At 37.7% G+C, this 18,128-nt stretch overlaps 1 protein-coding gene across 1 annotated transcript in view; it reads right to left on the bottom strand.

The window, feature by feature from the left end:
• The window catches only part of LOC121419951, a 34,147-nt gene extending 26,392 nt beyond the window's left edge, over positions 1-7,755 (bottom strand). The window contains exons 1-2 of the mRNA XM_041614446.1: positions 7,717-7,755; positions 511-871 (exon numbers count right to left, since the gene is read on the bottom strand). Of these exons, the coding sequence (XP_041470380.1) occupies positions 511-838 (328 nt within the window). The 5' untranslated portion in view covers positions 839-871; positions 7,717-7,755. The remainder of the gene's footprint in view (positions 1-510; positions 872-7,716) is intronic.
• Between the last annotated feature and the right edge of the window lie 10,373 nt (positions 7,756-18,128).

Raw genomic sequence — 18,128 nt, 5'->3', positions numbered from 1 at the left:
TATGAAAGATTTAATAGGATTTTATATTAGGTTTAGGGTTGGGTTTAGTATTGAACCCAGGGCTGAAGTTGCTCATTCCATTAGTGTGTGGAATCAAGAGCGGGTCAATTGTCACCAGATTAAATGTCATGGAACCTAAAATATCATCCATAAATTACCAGATATACACTGTATAAGTCATCTCATATTGGCATTATCTCACAAATTTAATGATTGCATATCTGAAAGCTTACAAAGATATTATCCTGAAATTTTAAGCCAATTCCTTGCTTGGGAAGAGGTTAAAGAAATGAAACCTTTGGAAGTTGGAACAAGTGGGCTTGTGTGGAAACAGAAAAATCAATTTACATTGCCTGGTTCAATGGTCAAGGGAGATGTATTCAAGGGGAATCTAAAAAGGAGGACATCATCTCCTAGACACAAGTAATTTGAACATCTGGGCTCTTGGAGGTATAGCCTTTAAATTCCTGAAACTCATCCCCTTTTCACTCTACATCGCCCTACACTAACCTGTGGCGTCATCTGTTGTGACTAGAAGAGTCTGGTTGCGAGCATAGTCGTAGGTGGTGTAACGTGTCTGTCCCCTGGATTTGGAGATGGACGCGCCACGATTGTTGATTTCATCGTAGAACTCCTCGAGGATGAAGGAGTATTGACGGTTCGTGATGGTTGCTTCCACCTTGAGCCGATACTGAGAGGGGAGGGTGGGCAGCGGAGGGCCGTCGTAAGGGTAGGTCTGGTCCGAAGGATCGCAGACGCTCAGATCGGGGGCCGCATCTACAACAGCGACGATCACCGTGATCAAGGTCACGAGGTGGAAGGTGAAGGAAGCCATCATTTCTTGATTGGTGCCTGTCCGCACTTCAAATGGCTGTATAAAGAACAATTAAAAAGTAATCAGTCACTTTATTTCTATGTCCTTTTGTGCGGGACGTCATGGCGTCCATAATGTACAGCATACAACCATTCTGTATGTGTATTTAAGTCTCATATGTTAAGATAAATTGGAAATATAAACCTGACAGAAAGACCCCCCCCCCTTTAATCTGACAGCACCAAGTATAAGAAAAGAGTGCCTACTTTAATACAAAAGACACGTATGTAAAAGTGTAACCGTGGAATCGCCCACATACATCATATCTAGAAAATATATCTTGAACCATGCAGAGATGTTGCTGGCTTTTCATAATTTTGTTTGATCGGGTCAATCACAACTCTTTGTAAGATGGAACCCTAATTAAATAAATAATTTACATAGAGTAATACCCTTTTACACACACTAAAATTTCCTTAACCCCGTACTATAGGTGGGGCTAAATTGCCATTTAGCCCCACCTATAGTACGGGGTTAAGCTTAGCCCACTTTCTTTTTACACAGCATTTTTGCAAAGTGGGCTAACCCCACCTTTAGTACGGGATTATTTGGCCCTGCAAAAAAGCAGTGTTATCCCAGCAATTGCGGTGCTAAGAGCGATAGTACGGGGTTAAGATCGCTAGTGTAAAACGAAAGTGGGCTAACCTTAACCCCGTAAAAACATAGGTAGGGCTAAATGGCAATTTGGCCCCACCTATAGTACGGGGTTAAGGAAATTGTAGCATGTGTAAAAAGTGTACGAGTGGAGTACTTGTACTACGAATGATCGACAAATATATTTAAAGCACGAGCTACCATTAGTCCGGGGTTAGCGAGTTTCGTGTGTGAAAAGCAAGCATTCCTTATCCGGGGTTAGCTATAACAATTTGGCATGTGTGAAAAGGAAAAAAAATAGTACGGGTTAAGGATAGTATGGGGTTAGCGATAGTCCGGGGCTAAGAAAATCCTGTGTAAAAAGGGTAATAAATCATTGAATCAAATAAAAACCATATTTCTCAGCAACTTTTCTAGCTCTAAGTGTCTGCATTCATCTCTACAATACTAGTGATCTCCGACCTTAAAGGACAAGTCCACCTCAGAAAAATGTTGATTTGAATCAATAGAGAAAAATCAGACAAGCACAATGCTGGAAATTTCATCAAAATCAGATATAAAATAAGAAAGCTATGACATTTCAAAATTTCGCTTCATTTCACAAAAACAATTATATGAACAAGCCAGCTTATATCCAAATGAGAGAGTCAATGATGTCATTCACTCACTATTTCTTTTGTTTTTTGTTTGAAATATGAAACATTTTGATTTTCTCGTCATTGTCATGTGAAATGAAGTTTCATTCCTCCCTGAACATGTGGAATTCCATTATTTCAACATTTTGTGCTTCAGGCAAGGAGGTCCTAATCATCAAATTCGTAAAAATTGAAATATTGTATAATTCAAACAATAAAAAACAAAAAAAATAGTGATTGAGTGACATCATCAACTCTCTCATTTGGATGTAACTGGCTCGTTCATATAACTATTTTGTTAAAAATGAGCGAAACCTTGAAATGTCATAACTTTCTCATTTTACATCTGATTTTGATGAAATCTTCAGCATTGTGCTTGTCTGATTTTTCTCTTTTGATTCAAATCAACATTTTTCTAAGGTGGACTTGACCTTTAACGGAGAAAGGATACAAGAGAGTTTGTTTCCGTAGTACAAATGTTGAAAATCATTTTCAATGTCATAAAAAAAAAATAAAAAAAAACATGGTAAACAGAAATAAACCTTGCTACCAGAAGCATGTTTTTTGCCAAAAATCGGATGCATTAGAGTTGTGCGCCGCCATCAATTTCTGCTATTTAAATTGCGCTCTAGACCAAAAAACAATTGCTTGTTTCGGCCCCGAACATCAGAATCTTCGCTCAGTTGTGCATGACTTTGTTCTGATAACAAGCATGCGTGCGCCACGCATTTCCAATTCAATCAGCCGATATGTCAGATGTTTCGAATTTCCTGCCGTAAGGAACCCACCCCCCGCCCCGCGGAGGTCATTGCAGATTAGTTTTCGATACATCAAACATGCGCGATCTCAGCCTTACCAGATTTTGGGGGGTCATCGATCTTTTGTAGTCCATAATTAGGGACAGTGATTTTCTGTTTCAAAAAATTGCCTTTTCCGTTTCAGAAAACCTTAAATTCTGTTTCAGCATGTCAGAAAAACGGAAATTCCGCTTCCACAGACTTTGTTTTACACAGAAAATTGACAATTCTGTTTTCTCGTTCCATAGCAAAATGACATCACTCGCGCTGGTCAAAATTTGTATCTGCTACTGCGGGTACACAAAATATTTTGACAAACACATTTAACATGAATACATCCTCACCTTTCACATTATTAGCATTATTTTACGGTTGAATGAAATTTTATCAATAATTTTGGGGATTTTCAGACATCGTTTTTAGCAGTCAACAACTTTAGCCTATCCGCCATTTTTGGATTTCAAGACCGGAATATAGTGTTGTTACATCTTCAAACATAGAGGGCAGCAAAACACGACCAATCACCATGTTGTTAAATCACGATGTGAGCGTGTAAATTTTTTTATACAGCCGACCTACGCATCCGGCCAAGGGCGAGGGGTACTATCGAGTCGAGTGTGATGGATCGAGTCCCGAGGGGGGGGCACTCGACCAAAAAATTGGGAGGGGTGTGCCGCGGGCGGGACAAAAAACGGGGGCCTTGGAGCGGGCTTATTAAGGAGGGTCCTCGGAACGGGCTTCGGAAATATAATTTTGTGAAAACGGGGGTCCTTGGAACGGATCGCCAGCGTGTGAGTACGTGCGTTTGCACCCCTATGGAACGGGCATGCGTGCATGATGCAGCTAGCGCGGCCTCCGCAGGGTGGCTCAGAGACGATGGTCGGACAGCGCTTGGCGGCTGCTTTTCACCAAAATTGCAGCAGATTAATGCTACCGGAACGGCACACCGAAAAATATGCGAAGCCTTGGAGCGGATTTCTTTCTTCTTTTTTCTCAATAAGACAAAAATGCTATGCCTTGGAACAGAAATTTTGGTGTAAAAAGGGGGGTCCCCTCCGCAGCACATACCGACTAGATCTATGCAGGGGCGGATCCAGCCTTCGCCAATAGGGGGGGCCCAGATTTTTTTTCAGCCATATTTTCCCAGATCGGCCACTCAAATATGATATTTGCCGGGATTTTTGGTTTCTTTAAATGGGTAGTCCTACTCTTTTTAGCTTTATTCTTATGAATAAACATATACCATAATCCTTATTTATATAATGCGAGCGCGAGCTATTTTTTTGGGGGGGGGATCTTATGTACTTTTTCCTAAAGTTTTGAACATTCTGGGCAATGTTTTTATCCTAAAAAAAGATGTGTATGCAAGTGAATAATTATTACGAACGTGAAGCGCGAGGAGAAATGAACTGATGGACAATGATGGAAAAGGTACTGTTAAGGACTTGCTTGCAGTTAGCCATGAAGGCGCTACGTATTATAAAAAATCAAACAATGCGGGTGCGAAGCGCGAGCTGAAAATTTTTGACATTTTTACCCGTGAGGAATGGAAATTCTAAGCACTTTTTTGTAACTTAACAGAATAGGTATATAATTAAACGATTGGTGCGAGCGCGAAGCGTGAGCAAAAAAAATCGAGATTTAGACCTACTGAACGGGACACTCTATTCAAGTTTTATAAATCATGAAAAGGATGAGGAAATGGGGATCTTCTTTACATTATTAATGCGAGCGCAGAGCGCGAGCGAAAAATTTTTATATACGTTTTGAGCTGATCGAAAACGTACCTGTTATGGACTGCTTGAACTTAGCCATGAAAGACGTTACATATTTCAACATTCAAATATTGCGAGCGCGAAGCGCGAGCTGAAAATTTTTGACATTTCTACCTGAATAATGGAAATTTTAAGCACTTTTTGTAATCGTGGAAAGGATAAGACAAAAACTTAACAGTACTGATGTAAGAGCGAAGCGCGCGCGGAAAAATTCTGGACACTTTTCAAACATTAATAATGCGAGCAAAAAGCGCGAGCAGACAATTTTTTATATTGTGATCTAAAAATGGATAATTATTTAAATGGAGAACAAGCTGCGTATCTGAATTAACGTGCGTTTCAGATTTCGAGCTAGAAATTGGGTATTCTAAATACCTTTTTTTATCATGAAAATCAATAAAGCAAGCGCAAAGCGCGAGCTAAAAATATATGATATTCCGATCTGAAAAGGGGTCACTTTAAGCTCTGTATTGCAAGCACTTTGTGGAAAAATTGTGAGGTGAAAAAGGATCACAGTTAAAACAGAGCTGATATTTTTCATTATTGTTACTTTGAGTTTATGACATAGGACCGGGATATTCTATAAGGACATTATGTCATCATAAGAAAATGATGAATATCTTCCTAAGCATGAGAGCGCGAAATCTATTAATATTATGGCCTGAAAACTGGACATTTAAAGCACTTTTGTAATATGCATAAGATGCATGAGTTTAATATCTATCAATGCGAGCGCAAATCGCGAACAGAAATTTATGATTAATTGTCATCAAATGGTGATTTTAAGTAGTTTGTTTTAGAATTAATATTGAGATATACATACATGTAACTCACTAATCAAAATGCAAGCGTGCGGCGCTAGCTGATACGTTTTGAAAATCTGACCTAAATAGGGATATTTTGAGAACTTTATGAAATACAGGAAAATAATAGGTACTTGACAAATCAAATTTTGCGAGCGCGCAGCGCAAGCAGAAATTGTTAATATTCAGACCATAAAACAGAAATTTTTACACTTTTAAAAAATCAATTTGTAAATAAAACAGAATAATGAAAGTTCAATTTCCCAGCTGAAATATGTTTTGTATATTGACTTCAAAATTTGATATTTTAACTTTAAGGTCCATATTGAGCAAGATATCACCTAAAAGGCAATGCGAGCGCGAAGCGCGAGCGAAAAATTTATATCCCAACATGAAAGATTTTGTTAGAAATCATTTTCAATGTCTTCCCCTCATCGTATTTTATTCACTCATCTTCCTCCTCTTATGCTTTTCATCCTTCTTTTCTCCTCTCTTTTCCCTTCTTTTTCTTTTTTTCCTTTCTTTTCCCCTTTTTTATTTTTTTTTACTCCGCCCCTCGGGCCCCCCCTGGATCCGACTATGCTATGCATTATATACTGAGTGCCCCCCCCCTCCCCGGGGATCTAGTCAAGAGCAGTCACGATGTGCATGATGTGTGGATTGTCCTAGACTCCTACTTTGTACTGAAGTGAGATCGTATTTTGTGATGTTTTAGTTTAGTTAGTTTAGTTTACTCCAACGATGTTGTAGGACGAAGCCTGTTCATCGATCAAAGTAGAAATGTCTATTGTTGCTCTCCTTCAGACAAAATTAGATGCGCTACTTATGTTGGCATGGAGGGGTGGCAGGGGTATCGTAGACAGTGAAAAATCCCATGGAAACACACAAGAAACGAAAATTACTCAAAGTCATAGGCAATCTTCTCCCAATGCTTATCCAGTCTATTCTTAAAAGCAATCACTGAACAAGCAGTAACTACATCTTCTGGGAGACTGTTCCACACATCTATCACTCGGTTAGCAAAGAAAAACTTACGCACATCAAGACGCGAATATCTTTTCTCTAGCTTTAAGGAATGACCTCGCGTTTTACCACCTTGTCTCAGATAGAAAAGTTCAGAACTTGAATCATAGTAACCATGCAGATATTTGTACACATCAATCATGTCACCTCTTTTACGTCGATGACTGAGTGATGGCAATTTCAGGAGGCGAAGACGTTCAGAGTATGATAAGTGCTTAATACCTGGGATCAATTTAGTAGCTCTACGTTGGACACTCTCTAACCGCCTCTGCTCACCCAGCTTATACGGTGACCACGCAGCCTGGCCATACTCTAAGATAGGGCGAATAATACCCTTAAACAAAAGCTTAATAGAGGTCTTATCCAAATGTACAAAAGTTCTTCTAATAATACCAAGCAGTCTATTAGACTTTGACACCACTTTAGAAATGTGCTCCTTGAAAGAAAGACGTGAGTCTACCTGAACTCCTAAATCTCTCTCACTCTCACATTCACGTAGAACAACCGATTGTGAACCTTTGGTCATATGATACTCAGAGTCAGAACTACTTCTTCCAATCTTCAACACAGTACATTTATCTGGGTGAAAACGTAGCTGCCACTTCTCAGCCCAGGCCTCAAGCTCGGTCAAATCATCCTGCAATTTACCGGTGTTTTGTAGCCATTTAGATCTAATGTTCGTATTTTGTTGAGATTTTGGACTTGGAGTAATTTCTGTTGCTGTTGTGTGTATTGAGGAAAAATTGTTTGCGCTTGCAGTTGCACAATTGAGTTGCAGTACGTGTCGCTTGACAGCTTCCAAAAAAAATTTCCTGAAAAATCACCATGAAAATATCCCTCACTCCTCATCATAACGTGCATCCTAGTCTCTTGATTCATCTCCGAGATAGGCTGCAGTGCAGAGCCCTGAATTAGCAGATGATGATGAACAGGACGCCACCATCTAGCTTCGGGCTAGAGCCGGGCGGACACGCCGCTGTCTCTCGCTGGTTGGGCCGAGCCTGAGACGTGAGAGGGGAGCGTGATCAGAGGACAGTCAGAGAATGAAAGTGACTGATGTTCGAATTACATTTTTTCAGCTTTAAACATCAATATATCGTTTCTAATAGACATAAAACGCATGTTTTTCGTAAAAAGTGGTACGCTTACCCGCTTACCTTAACAACAGACACAGGAATGTTTACGAAAATAAAGGAAAATGGGAAGGCTACTCACCTCGGACGTCGCGACTTTCTTTTTACTTGGACCGGTTGTGTAATTTTAAGGAAATTTTTAAGACGCCATCTATCGTCAGGATCTACACAAGCTTCTGATTGGCTGAAAGTTTCACGCGTACTGTATACGTCGATCTTCTTCTTACGAGGCCGATGTCGAAATAGAAAACTTGATAATATTCAAAATTGTGCACTTTCACTTCGAGACTCGGGTTCAGGCACCATCTAGAGCTGTAAAGAAAAGGGTTTGTCATGTCTATACTTACTTAACCATTAGCAGATGCTCCTTTTTAATTTTATTTGAATCTCCTTATTTGAGTTTGACTTTGACAAGGGCAAGGACCTCGTTAACGGTTAACCCAGCCTAGCCTAGGCTAGGGAGCTCGTTTGTTTGAATTGCATTTGATTTGCAGCGTTTCTCATCAAAATCCCTGAATCGTGTGTAAAGTGAATGGATGCGCAGGAAACAGCCACGCCCACAGCACAGGGCGCATTTTTTGTTCAATCTGAAAAAGACTGGCCGAGGGTTTTTTAAAGAAAATCATCTATTTCTTTCCAAACTTTTGCACAATTAATTAGGCTAAGATTATGAGTAAGATAACTAAGAATACGGTAGGGCCTACAACAAGTATTATCACCGGAAAGTTTTGATACATGTGTAAGTTAGGCCTCACTGTAATGTAAGTTAGGTCTAAAGTTAGACTCTAGACTAGTCTTAGATCTAGGCTCCACTTCACTACCGGTACCGCTACACTACACTCCACTTAGCCGAACTTAATTCGGGACGGTGAACTCGATCAGATATTCCGAGTGACAAAGGGGGGATGGAAATGTTAAATGCTAGTTCTGGTAACGATATCAAAATGAGTTCGTACAGAATCCAATGAAATGACTACCAAAGTGTCTGTTTTTATAAATAAAATGTATGTGCCAAGAATTCTGGAAGAAATTGTGTAATTGCTGAGAAATCAGCAAATAAGCACACGATTCGGGAAGAGCGTCGGGCCCGACATTCAAAGCAATAATTATACACTGTCTGTCCCACTTGCGCTTATCTGTGTTGGGGATCTTTAGACTACTAGTACTAGTTTAGTAGATTTCAAGATTTCACAAAGTTCAGTTTATGTAACTGTACCAGATCTAGATCCTCGATGATATACTGAAAATTAAGCCTTGTTTTACAGACTCTCGTGAAATCAGTGTTTACTACAACTAGGCCTACTGGAATTTCTCTTTAATTGTAAAAAAAATTATATAACAAGAACGTAAAATAGCTGAATTTCTTACTCTTTACCCGTATTTAACTCCATGTCCATCCTCTTATCCTCAAAATTGGTGATTTTGGGCCAGTATCTTTTTCCTGACACATGATATTATTCATGGCCAATTTCAAAACATCGCATGCGATCGGTCGCAGGTCAAACAGATCACATCATCATGTGATGTTTTGAAATCGGCCGTGAATAATCTTAGATCAGGGGCACGTTTCATTAGAGAATTACATCTTTGCCATAATGGCAACTACCATGGTAACCTTGATTCTGATTGGCTGCTGAGTCTTGGCCATGGTTGTTGCCATAATAGCAAAGTTACAGCAGTTGCAGTCTTTTATGAAACGAGGCCCCTAGTCTAAGTAAAATTAAGATTATTGAATTTACCAAATTGTAGACATTGATCTTATAGGCATATGTTGAATCTAGATATAGACTACATTTCTAGGTCTAGACTAGATTCTAGATTATCCATATGATTATTCTTGGCACAGTCCAATTGAAAGAAAACTCTCTTGTCCAGATCTTTGTTGTAATGGAGGACGAAGACTGTGAGACAGAATACCCAAAGGATTTCACCACTAACCAGAAACTTCATCGGGCAGCCAGAAAAGGAAACGTTCGAAAGTTGAGAAAACTCTGCAAGTCAGGTCAGTTCCAAGACACTCTTGTAATTGTGATCAGTCAATGAATAACAATTGGTTAAATAAATAATAATTGATTCAATAGTTCAGTTAAACTTTATTCAATTCCAATATTAAAAACATTTAACAACACATTCATTCCTCGTAAATTTTCTTCCTCCGGTCTTCAGCATAATCTATTTCAAATAAATCAATTTATTTTCCTTTTAACAATGCATGATCATGTAGAACATTATGTAGGTTTGCATTTTGAAAATCAGACCTGAACGAATGTAGTCGTGTTGCATCTGATGGGGAAATAATTATAATATTCAATATCAATTGTATTTTCTTAGGAGCGAAAAGATTTTTTAAAGGTGGATAAAAGAAAACCTTCCTGTTTCTATTTTTTCTGCTAATAATCAATGATAGAAACTTTTCAACAGTTTTCTTTATAATAATGATAATAATTGACAATTATATAGCGCTTTATTAATCTACGACTGCTCAAAGTGCTACACAATTATAAAATTTACTTGACTGTATATTGGTTTCATTCAAAATGATTTAGGTTGATAAGCTGCATAACCATGTAATCCAAATTGTGTTTAACAGGTGTAAACCCAGATGCTGTCAATGAACAATGCCAGAGTCCTTTGTTTGTAGCTGCCTTACACAACAGAGAAAAGGCTGTTCAATTCCTGATTTCCACTGGTGCTGATCCTAATCAGTAAGTCTGTCTTCATGGTGCAGTTGTTTTGTTTTTTCTTTTTTTTTTGTTTTTTTTACCCCTTTGTTCTGTTTGCTCTATGTCATCTTTTTTTAAATCTCTTTGGTGAGCTTTTGTTTTGAATCTGTATATTTCACCAGACCTTAAGAGAAAATGTCTTTACTCCACAAAACGGTACACTTTGGTGAATCATGATTCTTGTACAATTATTTATGATTTTATTGAAGTTCAAGTTTTATTTCCATTTCCATTTAATATCAACATTATAAGCAAATACGAATCAAACATACATTTTGAATATAAACAAATACAAATGAAATATTTGATAACAAATCAATTACAAGTTTCAACACATTTGTAAAATAGTTTTAGCATAATCTGATATATATGGAAATGAGGAAATGTACCTGTAGATATTTCTTTTTAATGTTGCCCATTGTCATTGATTATATCACAAAATATTATATTTTGTATTTTTTTACTTTTATATTAATGGACAGTTATTTTCAAGGGCTATTTTTTTTCCACATGGAGCAATGGCAGAATTTAAGACCTATTTTTTCAATTATTATTTTAAGAGCTTTACAGGTAAAACAAGCAACTATACAGTCAATGCCTTCTGCCATAGTTAGAATATTGTGCCATAGTTAGAATATTGATTTTCTAGATTTTTAATATTGTTTGTGACAGATCTTAGGGTCGCCCCCAAATCTTGCCTTTTAGGAAGATTTTGGGGGCAACATTGGCTGTCAGGGCAAAATTGCCCTTCGCCGTCATGTATATTCCTAAATTCCTTTGTTGTTAAATGGAGAGGAAAATGAAAAGAATAACAAAATTTTCTCCCCCTATATAGTGCTTGCTATGATGGTAGTACCCCAATGCATGCGGCCTGTCTCTCCTGCTCTCCGAGTATTCTCTGCATCTTGGCGGATGCCGGTGGAAACATCAATCACCATGACAACCGAGGTCTCCACCCTCGAGATTGGATATCCTATCAAGAAGAGATTGACAAAAGGTTTGCTTTGGTTTGAAATATTTAATTTAAGTTGATATGATAAGATTTGGTTTGAAATGAGGTGATATGATTTGATTCGATGTTAATCAATTTGATTTGACTAGGTAAATTAAATATTTCTTCAAAATATCTTTTGTATTTGAGATTTTGAATGTTATATTATTTTGAAGCACAGTATTGTTGATTTCCTTTCATTTGCATTGTTACACTGAATTTATTTGATTTAATCTGAAGTGATTTGATTTGATTTACTTTGCCATCATTGTAATTGATTAGAATTGTCTGTTTGGAACATTGTAGTTGATTTTTATATATATAGATAAATATTTCATATATTTGTACATACTAATTTTATATTTATTTGTTTTCTTTTATTTTTCAGATCTGTACACGTATAATAATACTTTGTATGAAAAAATATCATATATTGTACCTTCTTCAATTTACATGTATATTGCTTGTAAAAATTTCATAATATGCAAATGTCATTGTAATTATATACGACCGCTTTACTTTGCTCTGTTGAAAAATCTTATAAAATCGTATGAATTTGAAAACAAAACAATTACAATTTGAATTCTGGAATATTTCTCATTTAGATTCAAGATGAGGAAGTTCCTTGAGGCAATGAAGCTGTATGCTGTTGGTACTGCCGGGGATGAGAAGCTGAGGAGAACGGCTCGTTCTAGGTGGGATGCTCTTACGAACAATATTCGACAGTAAGTTCTTTCCCATTTGACAATAAAATTGATGGACAAAAGGAACTCTTTCTTTTAAATTGTAATTCTAAGAAGTTTATACCTTTGTAAATCCTCTCTTTCTCTATCTCTCTCCTCTCTCTCTGTCTCACTCTCTATCCCTTTCCCATATCGATTAATCATTTACTAGTAAGTCATTTATACATTATTATTTTTTAGTTCAGGGAGAGTGAAAATACTCTCATTTTTATTTCTTTTAACAATATATACAAGTAAAAACATAAAAGAATCATACATTTATTACATAAATATACAAATATAATCATGAAACATTAGGATAATGAGATTGAATAAAATTAATGAAAGAAAAAAGGTGTCCCAAGAAGCCTCAAAAGCTTGAAAGCGGGGAAACCAATAGATCACATACATGTACAGTTGAGGGCAAAAGTTTTCATACACCCATGAAATTCAGAAATATGTTCTCTTGCCAAACATTGTACAATTTACTATATCTTCATACTACCATGAAAAATTTGGTATCAAATGAAAGATCATATTAAGTTCTTTCACATGATTGGGATGCTGTTGGGATTAAAGAAAAATTTTGTTGAAATTTTCTCTGAAGTAAAAAAAATTGATATTCATGCCAAATGTATTCTATTGTTTGTTGTTGTCTTTGCAAACATTGTTTCATAGAAATATATATAAATTCAAATATATATGATTCATCTTACATTTTCTATCATGATACGTCACCACTGAACAAAAATTGTAATCTGAAATGTTTGTGTTGAGAAGTAACTATATAGCACAAATAGGAAAAGTTTTTATCAAGTTTTTATTTTCAATTTGTCTAAAATATGAAGATTCTTGGGGGGGATGAAACCTAAATATTTTTCAGCTCCATGACAAACTCATTTGCTTGATATCAAATTTGTCATGATAGCACAAATGTTTAATAAGATAAAGTAAATTGTACGATGTTTGGCAAGTGTCAACTTTTGTTTGAATTTCCTGGGTGTATGTGAACTTCTGGCCTTAGCTGCATATGCTTCTCCTTGTTCTCTCTATCTCTCTCTCCCTCTCTGTCTTTCTCTTTCCATCTGTACCTGCCCATCTCCTCATCACTGCAATCACCATATCCTCAATCTTTCCCTCCCCCAGGTTTCCAGAGCGCAGAGGAAGGCAGTGGAGGAGAAGATGGTTCACCGACTCTCCTCAGCATCGCTTCCGACCAAGGGTTCCTGAAAGCGTAACAACCTTCTTCCAAAGGCTGCGGAATATTGACTGGACCGTGGTAGCTACGTGCTTCCGATTTGTTCAGAATGAGGTAATTTCAATAATGATGATAACTTCCACTTTTTTCTTCCTGAGGAAAGCACTCTGCCTCCTGAGAATTGAAGAATGACCCTTCCAAAGTTGAGCTTCATCCACTTGGGCACCGGAGAAATGATGCACCTCTCTGTACCTTCTATTGTCAATTCTTCCTGAAACCATCCCTTGAGTTTTCTGGAATTCTTCCCTCTTGGCCCAAAATGTCCGTTTGACAAGCTGTATTGCAGCTGTCCACCCCCTACACGGTCACTGTTCCTTCATCAATCTTCATATATTCCAAGGGCAGCTCGGCTGTGGAATTCACTTCCCACCAACACATTCCCTTTAGCTCCCAACATAGACAGATTTAAGGAAAGTGTTCATTCATATTGAACAAGCTGGATGTAAAACTTTCTACTAACAATGTAATTGTGGTTTAGTATTTGGTAGGTATAGGCCACTTTTCATCATTATATAATGGCAACATCAGGCCCAACGAACAAAAAAAAATTAAATAAAATTAATAAATAAAAACAAAATAAAGTAATAAATGGCAGTCATAAAGCTGTGTTTGTTTTGCATCAACAGTGTAAGAATACCAAGACAGATACATTTTATACATTGAATAAAGCAGAACAAACGAGACCCCAAGCCATAGCCACATTACTGATGACAGACAAACAGATAAACTTTATATAGAGTCGCATAAAGCTACCAAAAAGTAAAACATATTAATAAACTACTAGAGCATTCACTCATGATATAAAATATTCAACTGTTAATGTTTGTTATCAATGTGTAATTCATGTCACTTTATATAGAAATTGATATAATTCTAGCATACTGTACATATACTCCAGCTTGAGCATGGCTACACGGATCAGGTACTTTTTAAGGAATACCTTCCTACCAGGTGCCCATTTACTTTCATAAAGCTGTTCGTAAGTTAAGAGTTAAGAGCGACTTTAAGAACGACTGGTGATCCTTTCTTGTGGAAAATGATACATTCGTTGGCGATGGTTAATCGCGTAAGAAAGGTTCACCAGTCGTTCTTTAAGTCGCTCTTAACTTACGAACAGCTTTATGAAACGGCCCCCAGCAGGGTCAAAAGTGGCAAATGTAGATAAAGGCCTCACCAAAGGACAGAGTGCTGTGATAGGATTTTAGTTTGATTAGATTTATTAATTGGCAATTGTTTACCATTGTTATCTAATATATACAGTTAAATTTTTCAGTTTACTTGTAATTCGGTTCGTGAAGACCGTCTGAAAATTGCTTTTTTTTTAATCTGCATGCTGCGAGCCCACCCCCCCCCCCAGGCTCCTTCCCACCTTTGATATTTTTTTGCAAACCTTGGGTCCACATTTCATAAAAGAGTTACAACGATTGGAAATCTGTCATTATTGCAACTTCCATGAATTCCTTGATTTTGATTTGCTGCTGTGCCCTGTTACCATGGTAGTTGCCACAATGGCAACATTACCATAGTTGTAAGTCTTTTTGAAACAGGCCCCTGGCACTTTATTTCCTACAGGAGGTGGACATCACACAGAGGGATACATTGAGAAGCAAAGATGTCATGAAAGTTCAGATGGAACAAGCGAAAAGTAAGCATTACTTTTATAGTAGCAATTTACCAAGGAGTGTTTCCATGTGAAACACACACCAAGAAAGTTTACACCAATTAAGTGACAATTTACATATTTTCATGTGAAGTACACATAGTGTAGTAGATTTCACGGTACACCATGTATCTTTCTTGGGCAAATGTTGGTCCTGAAAAGGACCACCCAATCTCGACGTTTCGACAAGTGTGTTCTTGTCGTCCTCAGGAGAATGACATTTGCCCAAGAAAGATACATGGTGTACCGTGAAATCTACTACACTATTGTTCTTCGCCATGGAAACCTTCAGAAGTTATGAAGTACACATACTTTATATACCTTCCAAAATCTTTGACCAAGAAGCAATTTAGTCGAGGCATGTTAATGCACAAAAAAACAATCCAAGTTGCAATTCATGTTCCTGTCTGGAAAAGACACGTTATAAAAACAAATGCATGATTTCTATAACTACTATCAACCAATCAGAATGAATGATTTCAGTAGCTTTTAACTGTTATCGCAAATTTGCTACATTCAAACAAGCCCAAGGGGCCCCGTTTCTCAAATATTTGTGATTGATCCGATCGACCACAACTATGGATGGCCAGCAACGTCAACCTCTAAAATGCTAACCATGTTATATTCATACAGTTCTTTTATTTTTTGTACCGTAATTCAGTGTTTACAAATGACGTACTTAAAATCTCCAGACCTGTAGAAAATATTATGACAATGATGGATTTCCATAGAATTGAGGTTGATCGGATGAATCATAACTCTTTGTAAGACGGGACCGAGATGTGGTTTTTGTGATGTATGCCTATACATGTATCATTGCCGAACTACAACTGTAAGATATTTATGCCTAACTATATGACACCACTATGACTCAACCAACCATTGTCATGATTGTCAGAAACCTTTGTAACTTGTAAATAAAAATCACTCCTCATCTGTACGTCAACCAAGTCAGACGTGTATTAGAGCCTCCTTGATTCCTCTTAGTAGAAACATCACAGTTTTTATACAAACGCATAAAATTTTGCCATTGCTATCTTATGGAGATATGAACATGGTAATTAAACAATTTAGAGAATGCAATAACTTTACTTGTAATTGCTGTAAAGCGGAAGCATCTGGAGCTAATATCAATTGAGACATAGAATTTTCTCAATAGTGCCATGAACTCTTATAGCATGACATTAAAAGGTAAAGTTGGGATCATGGAAGCAATTTCAAGATGTTCAGATTATTTAAAGATTTTCAAGCAATGATTCTTGAAAATGTGGTATGCACTATGCAGTACTATGCACATTAGTGTTGGCATTAATTGGAATCCATTGTATCGTATCTGTGCAAGAAAACTTTTGGATATGCCAAAATGGTTACGGCATATAAATCAACAACAAAAAATAATAATATGCCAAAAGAATGTATTATATTAATTGGCTTTTAGAGAAATAATGAGAGATTCTTCAATGTCGATAAACAAATAAAAGTAAGGTATCCATGCACACCTGGGCCCCATCTTACAAAGAGTTACGATTGATCCAATCATCGTAACTCTATGGAAATCCATCAGTGTCATAATTTTCTAAATAGGAAATTTGCAAAATATCCTTTGTAAACAAAAGAAAACACATCAAATTGTCAAAAAATCAATGACTATGGATTTACATATATATCTGTATAATTTTTGTTGAACAAACATTCATTTCATATGTTTACTTTGCAGGCTTTCCGTAGTTGTGATTGATCAGATCAATCGTAACTCTTTGTAAGACAGGCCCCTGAAGTACCATCCTAATGTTGATGTTTTGCATAGATATTGATATAATTACAAGAAGAGCATGCGTACAAACCTATATGTACAATTCATGTAATAATGAGCCTCTAATAGCGTTCACCTCCTTTTTTTTCTCGAGGTAAAACAGAGGCTGAAGCCAAAGGCTGCAAGGTCCAACTTTCCGACTCCACCTACCCCGTCTTGACCCTCTATGTGGACCAGAAACATGGGAAGCTAACGTCTACCAAGAAGAAGGAAGACCAACGACACCACGACCTGATGGAGATCACTGAGGAGTTTAGTTCACCAGGACAGGGCGATGATCACCTGAAGGACGACAAGAGTGATGGCAATCTTGCAGAGAAGGGCAAGATGCCATCTGGAATTGATTTTGAGGATAGTCTCCAAGGTCTCCAGAATGACCATGTTGGGAGAGGGGTGACTGACGATCCACCACGTGTTGATATAAAGAAGTCTCCCGCCATTTCTGCGTGTAAGGAGCTGTCAGCGGAAAAGCATGGTAGGAAGAATTGGAGAGGTTTTAAGAATGTACTATAAGAAAGTAATTAATGTTTGTTCATTAATATCAAATCATCTACTGTTCTTTCTGTATCAGTCACTTTAAAAAAATATAAGTTCTACTCAATTATTCTATTAAGTTATCAAATATATGGTTGATTGTTTATCATTTAGATCCTTGCCATGAGAGTGAAGAGGGTACAATAGATGATGACAAGGTTGATAGGTCTTCGACATCCTCAGATGACAGTTGCAAGAACAGGATGATGGAGATCTTAGAGGATGCATTCAAGCTAGAGCTAGCACCCAAGGTCTCAGCTCTCATGGCGGACTACTGTGACAGCACCCAAGGAAGCAACGCCGCTCAGGAGTCTTTTGACATCGACTTCCAGTCCTACCAGGATGACGACCCAGATGAGGTGGACGTCGATGCCGTCAAGTGGGTTGGCAATGGCGAGGTAGGTGGAAACTTAAATCAGCAGGATGGCCCTTGCCCTGCAGGAGTTCCGCAGGAGGGCAGCAACTATCGGGATGACTTCGAAGCAGGTGAAATCGAAATCGATGGTCTCATGCTCAAGGATGGGATCAGCAGTTCATCTGACGACGACGAGGACGATCGCAATTTCATCAAGGAAGGAAGGTATGTGGATGTCCAGAAGATGCTTACAGCCAATCTTGAGATGGTGTTCCCGGAGACAGTGGGCCATTCCCCAACCTCTCCTGGTGACCTGAACAACAACACAGAGACAAGGAAACCCAGAGAAGACGGGAAAGAAGGTGACGTCACTGCAGGAAGCTCGCTCTATCAAGGTGAATTCAAGCTGTTAATCTGTTGACTAATGAATTCGGTAAT

This window comes from Lytechinus variegatus, chromosome 8 (genome assembly GCF_018143015.1).
Source record: "Lytechinus variegatus isolate NC3 chromosome 8, Lvar_3.0, whole genome shotgun sequence".
NCBI lineage: Eukaryota > Metazoa > Echinodermata > Echinoidea > Temnopleuroida > Toxopneustidae > Lytechinus > Lytechinus variegatus.
The sequence above is the reverse complement of the archived record's forward strand: the minus strand, read 5'-3'. Positions and strand labels throughout refer to the sequence as shown.